Source organism: Propithecus coquereli, unplaced genomic scaffold (assembly GCF_000956105.1).
Source record: "Propithecus coquereli isolate 6110/MARCELLA unplaced genomic scaffold, Pcoq_1.0 Scaffold90, whole genome shotgun sequence".
Classification (NCBI taxonomy): domain Eukaryota; kingdom Metazoa; phylum Chordata; class Mammalia; order Primates; family Indriidae; genus Propithecus; species Propithecus coquereli.
In genome coordinates this window covers 4012305-4018829 of record NW_012155285.1, presented here as the reverse complement: position 1 = coordinate 4018829, position 6525 = coordinate 4012305, and the positions used below count along the sequence as shown (strand labels likewise).

At 38.7% G+C, this 6525-nt stretch overlaps 1 protein-coding gene across 1 annotated transcript in view; it reads right to left on the bottom strand.

Moving 5' to 3' along the window:
* Positions 1-6525, bottom strand: part of LOC105826662 (24-hydroxycholesterol 7-alpha-hydroxylase) — a 111112-nt gene that overhangs the window by 10662 nt on the left and 93925 nt on the right. The window contains exon 13 of the mRNA XM_012664665.1: positions 2895-2911. Coding sequence (XP_012520119.1) covers positions 2895-2911 — 17 coding nt within the window. The remainder of the gene's footprint in view (positions 1-2894; positions 2912-6525) is intronic.

Here is a 6525-nt window from a genome sequence, read left to right as displayed (position 1 = left end):
TGAGCAAACATGACTTCTCACATTTGTTACTTTGTCACATACTCTTCTTTGCAATATAATCTTTTACGACTAAAAGGACAGAGTAAGAACATACTCCTCTTTATTAATACCACCAACTCCGCAGGGTAGTTATCATGATTAAATTGCTTTAAAATGTATGTAAAATGCTTAGCCAGTGAAAGCAGTCAACAAATGAAAGTTCCTCCCTAAGTTTTAGAACTATGCTTTCCAATACTATAGCCATTAGCTACATGTGGCTATTTAATTAAATAAATTAAAATTAAACAAAATAAGAAGTTACACTAGTTATATTTCAAGTGCTTAATAGCCATATGTGGTTTTTGGCTACCACATTGCACAGTGCATATTTAAAACATTTCCATGATCACAGAAAGCTCTATTGGACAGTCCTGCCTGGGTCTAGACTCCAGTATCCACTGAAAATTACTGCCTGAATGTTCCATAGGCACCTCAAGTTCCCCCAAGCCTCTAAACCTGCTCTTCCTTTTGTAATCCTTGTCTCAAGAGTACCTAAGATTTTTGATCACACACCTCTGATAATAAAATATTTGATATTAAATAAAAATAAAATAGGTGATAATAAAATATATACCCTACAATATATTGATACTCATTTATTTTAAATTATATGTGCATACTAGTGATCAGTTTATTGCCAACTTTCTATGACATACAAATAGACACTAGAAAACTAAGAAAAATATAAATGAAATTCTGCTACTTTTTGTTGCATCCCATTGGGTTGTTTTGAGCTCTCTGCAGGGTAGGCAAACCCCTTTAGGATTCATAGCCCTTAATGAATACAATTAGTCCAATGAACCAGAAAACTGGGAGTCATCAATCCTCAATCCCCTGGATCACACTTCACATTCAGTCAGCCAACAGGGCCTTTTGTTGATCTCCTACGTAATTCCCCAATCCCTCCCTGTATCCTCTATCTCTAGTCCCTGCACTACTCCCTAAGTGTAGTTCTTAATTTATTGCCTGCATTACTTAATCATTTCAGCTTCCATACTGGTCTCTTGCTTCCGGTTTCACTGTCCTCCACTCTACCCCTGGAATAAACTTTCTAAAACATATACCGTCACTGTTTCTTCATTTCACACGCACACACATAAGCAGGATCTTTCAATGCATCCCATTCCTTTCCAAACACCATCGCGGAATGCAGCCAGCCCTTGCAGATCCATTCCCTACTTATCCCTGCAGCCTCCTCTCGCCCAGAGCCCCATGTGACATCCATGCTCTTGCCACACTCTATTACATGACATTTCCTGAATGACAATGTTCTATAAGCCCCTTGCCTGTCCTTTCCATTTCTCTGGTTCCCTGTTCACATCTCAGCTGTAGATTCTCCTGCACTGAATTGTGATTGCTCATTAGCCTTCTCTCTCCTAGAGGAGAAACTATTGCTTGGCCTTAGCACGGTGCACAATGATGGTGCCTGATAATGTTAACCGAATAAGTAAATAGACAATGGAAGGTGATGCCTTCCATAAAGCAGATTCGATTTCCTGCTCTTTCTACCTTTCCCTATGTTTCTGTGGCACTTTAAATATCTCTCGACTAACGTCCTTAACCTGTAATCCTACTATATCCTATTATATTACCATGGATCCTTTGCATGTCTGTCTCCCCTTATAGACTACAGTCTTCACAAAAAGCAGGAACCATGTCTTATTCATCTTTGAATCCTCAATGTTTGTTGCTTGAATGAGTGAATGAATGACTAAGAACAATCTGATGTTCATATCAAATAATTAGATTTTTTCCCCACTGGTGTTCTTGAAACATCTTAACTGTATTTTATTTCAAATGAAATCTGGAGTACTCCAGGTGTTGTTATAATCCACTTGAATACCACATCAATTCTTCTGTAATATTTATGGTGCAAATTTAATCCTATGTTCTGATAAATGCTAAAGATAATTTATTCCAGGAGAGTATCGATGTCTACGAAATAGGACACACCCAATATTTACTGATTCAGGTCAAATTAAGCAGTGATTCTAAGAAAAAGCAATTTTGCTAATTTGTGTGCAGCTTCAGAATTTCTCACAACTGAGACTTTGTCAAACTTTTAACAAACTAGAACCTCCATTCCTGGCCATGATAAAGTAATGAAAGTCAGTGTTATCCTCCTTCCCTAAATAACCCCCAAACCGGGCAAAATCCACAGTGTAGGACAAAGATCCCCAAGTGAAAGGGAAGAAAACGAGGTGAGCCCTATGATTGCTTTAGTTTACTGCCTATGGCAGTTTCTATGCCACAGCGCAAGGAAGGGAAAACCCACCAAGACCTGACAGTATTACTTAATTAAGGAGACAGAGATCGAAGTTCAAGCAAGCTAAAAGAGACTAGAATTTGTAGGGAAGAATATCAGAGAGGAGGGAGTTTCACAGAGAGAGAGAGCAAAAGTACTCCAGGATCTAACTAGGGGTCTTTTTGAATATCTGGCAGAGTACTGATCTCTGCATGTATGAGAAGAAACTACTGAGGTTGGAAAAAGATGATGAAAAGAAAGTCAAAGAGCAATAAGCTGAATAAGGCCTAGAGCTCACACAAGACGTGTAAGTTTGTGCTCCCACAAGAAAGAACGTAAAGACCTTTTAGCACATGGAGCACTGCGCGGAGTCCTTAAAAGGGTATTGCCTTAGTAGTGGTATTGTATTATCTTATGTTAAATACCACTCTGGAACGACCTTAACAAAGCTTAAAAACAAATTCTGAAAACTTGTTTTTCTAAGCAACCAACCACATGCCATAATAAAGTCTAAAACTAAAAGAATACAATAAAATCCAACATCCGTGACACTTACATCCTGCATCTACTAAAAAAGTACCAGGCCTAGAAGAAACAGGAAAATTGTGACTCAAAAGCAAGAAAAATCTGTTCAAAAGAGACAGTCTCAGAAATGATTTTGGAAACAGTTAATTAAATATACTCCAAGTGTTCAAAAAGGTAGGAGAAAACAGCATGACAAGGAGAGAAGTAGAAGATATAAAAAATATCCAAATGGACCTTCTAGCAACAAAAATATATGCTTTAAATAAAAAATATACTGTATGGGATTAACAGATGGTAAGATACTGCAAAAGAAAAGATCATGGAACTTAATTAACATAACAATGGTAAACATCTGAAATGAAGTATGTAGAATAAATAAGACTGTAAAAAGAAATGAACAGAGTGTCAGTGACCTATAACATAATATAAAGCAACCTGAGATAAATGTCATTAGAGATACGGATGGGCAGGAAAATATTTTAAGGAATAATAGCTGAAACATTTCAAATTTTTGACAACTATAATTTACAAATCTAAGAAGCTCAATGAACCCCAAGCAGAAGAAACATAACGAAAACCATGCCAAGCAAATCATAATCAAATTGCTAAAAAACAATCATAAAGGAAAACATTTTAAAGTGTCCAAAGAAAGAAGACACAATAAATAAAGAACAACAAAATTAAAAGGTAACAGACTTTTCATCAGAAACTATGTAAGCCAGAAGATAATGAACAGTGATGTTTAAAGTGTTGAAAGAAAAACAAATCAACCATCAAGGTATAAAGACAAGTAGTTAATAACGTTCTTCGTAATAATGCACTAACTCCACTGTGAAAGAGGCCAGCTTGGATAATCTGGGGCAAATATTTAATTTCCTCCTTAAGGATTTAGATTTTACCATGTATTAGGAAAAAAACGATTATCTTTGGGAGATGTGAAAGAGAGAAAGAGAGAGAGATGTAACAACAGTCAACCATTCAATAGAGAATTTGAAGAATTAACATCCGGACAGATCTTAAGGACATGTGTCCTGTGTCCACCATGGACTGCTTTGAGGAACTCAAGACCCAAGGAGAACCATGGACAGTCCTGCTGAAAGCTCCAGTGTCATCCTGTACTCAGACTTTGAGAGATGTACTTGTGGAGAAAGGGAGGTGGATCTTGGAGTGAAACCAGCAACTTCTCAGGGGAGAGATGAGACAAGCACAGTGCCATGTAAAGACGTACAAGGTTAGGAATAAGTGACTTTCTGTGAAGTGCTCAACTTAAGTACTTTTCCCTGGGACTATGGAGAAGAAATAATTCATGTACAATTTTAATATTTCCCTATCTATGCTGTAATTTTTTTTTTTTACCTCAAAAACTCAGTCAGAACTGATGCGCTTGCACTGCCTTGTGTGACAGCGCAGTGGAGACTAAAGAGGTGATAAAATGGCAGGAAGGGTGAGTGGCCTCACTGTCACCCCACTGCTGGAGGTGGTGTGGAAGAAGCAGCGTCCAAGCTTTAGCCAGGTGGGTGGTAGCAGGTGGAGGAGCTGGAGGGCAGCGAAGGTCACAGAATGCTGAGGGTCAAATTCGCAATGGGTAATTAGAACATGAATGTAACATTCCTGTATGTTCTCCCCTCTTCCTGAAAGGAAGTGACTTTTCTTTTTCTTTCAGTTTTAATGTTAGTGAGTGACTTTTATGGGAACAGTGAACTGATATTTAGACTACACACTAGGAGTTCTTACAATAAAATAAGATCTCCATTCATTTATTCATTCATTCAATATTTATTGTGTCTTTTTTTCTTTTTTTTATTTTGAGACAGAGTCTCACTCTGTTGCCCAGGCTAGAGTGCCGTGGCGTCAGCCTAGCTCACAGCAACCTTAGATTCCTGGGCTCAAGCAATCCTCCTGCCTCAGCCTCCCAAGTAGCTGGGACTACAGGCATGTGCCACCATGCCCGGCTAATTTTTTCTATATATATTTTTTTAGTTGTCCAAATCATTTCTGTCTATTTTTTAGTAGAGACAGGGTCTCGCTCTTGGTCAGGCTAGTCTCGAACTCCTGACCTTGAGCAATCCACCCGCCTCGGCCTCCCAGAGTGCTAGGATTACAGGCGTGAGCCACCGCGCCTGGCCTTTATTATGTCTTTATGTGCTTTATATGCTTCTAAGCACTTACCCCAGTAAACAAAGACAACATTCATGTTCACATGAAGCTTAAATTCCAGTAGAATACAAACTAGTATTAATAATATAATAAATAAGACGAAGAGAAAGGGAATGATGGAAGTGTGGGCTAAAATATTTTAGATAAGCAAGGCCTCTGTGATAAGGTGACATTTTAGCAGACAATGGAATAAAGTAAGAGAGTGAGCCATAGTGAATATCTGGGGTACGGTATTCCATGGAGAAGAATTAAAAAGTACAAAAACCTAGAGGTCGGAGAATGAGGAACAACAACAGGCTCGTGTTACTAGAAACGATCAAGAATGGGAAATGCCAGAGAAATATTCTAGTTACATAGAGAGCCTTGTGGGGCATGTTACAGATCTCATTTTATTCTGTGAGATGGGAACCAATCGAATGGTTCTAAGCGACGTGACAAGTTCTGAAAGAATCGCCTGGCTGCTACTTTGAGAACAAAATAAAGAGTAATAGGGATGAAGATTGATTAGGAAGCCATTACAATTTTCCAGACAACAGAAAGTGGTGACTTGGACTAGGACGGGAGAAATAGTTGTGAGCCACAATTCAAGTCTGGAGATACTCTGTAGGATGGACCGATGGTTTGCATTATAGACGTGCAGAACATAAGGGAGTCAGGATGACTCCAAAGTGTTTGACTTGAGGAAATGCAAGGATACAGCTGTTATTTACCTCAGCAAAGGGGAAGGAAGAGTAGATTGAGGGAATTGTAATCTGGAGCCCACTTTTGGGCTTGTTAAGTAACGGTATCTACAGACGAGTGCCTTCTAGACATCCAATGGAGATGGCGAATGGAAGCTTAGTAAATGAGCCTAGCGTTTAGAAAGGATTCACTCAGGGCTGTTGTTACAAAGGATATAAATATGGGAGTCACCATTATTCAGACAATTATTTAAAGCCATGGGACAGTATGAGATCACTTAGGGAGTGAGTTAAATGAAAAGATAAAGAATCTGAGGAGAGAGCCCTGGGATACTCCAAAATTTGGGGGTCAGGAAAGGAGATAGAGAAGAAGTAGCCAGAAGGGAAGAATAACAAAAAGAAGGTGGTGCCTCTGACGCTCCATGAAGAAAGTGTCTCATGGAAGGTATAAGCCACCCTATCAAAAGGAAAAGGTGGTAAAAAGTACCAACATGTGAAATTAGACATAAAGTTCCAACTTAAACAACCACTTCTTCCAGTATTTAGCTCCCTTCCTGTAAGTAAATTAGATAATATCCCTCTTTCAGATAACTAAGCTGACACTGTGGATTCAGGAGAATCAGCAGTGACTTCCCAATGGTCAATGTTTACTTGGCAGCACTAGAAAAATACTGGCTCATTTTATTAATACATTATAGAACAGTTTTGTAGGTTCCTTGCTTTATCCAAGCAAATCCTATTTTCTTATCATTGTTTTCAGCCCTTCTCTAACATTAGCTTGTCATAGGCCAGAGTAGTGACTTCCCACTTTTCTGAGCTCAGCATCCTGGGATAAAGGACCTCTGGCACTCTTCTTTTCAGGTCTCCACACCGGCACTG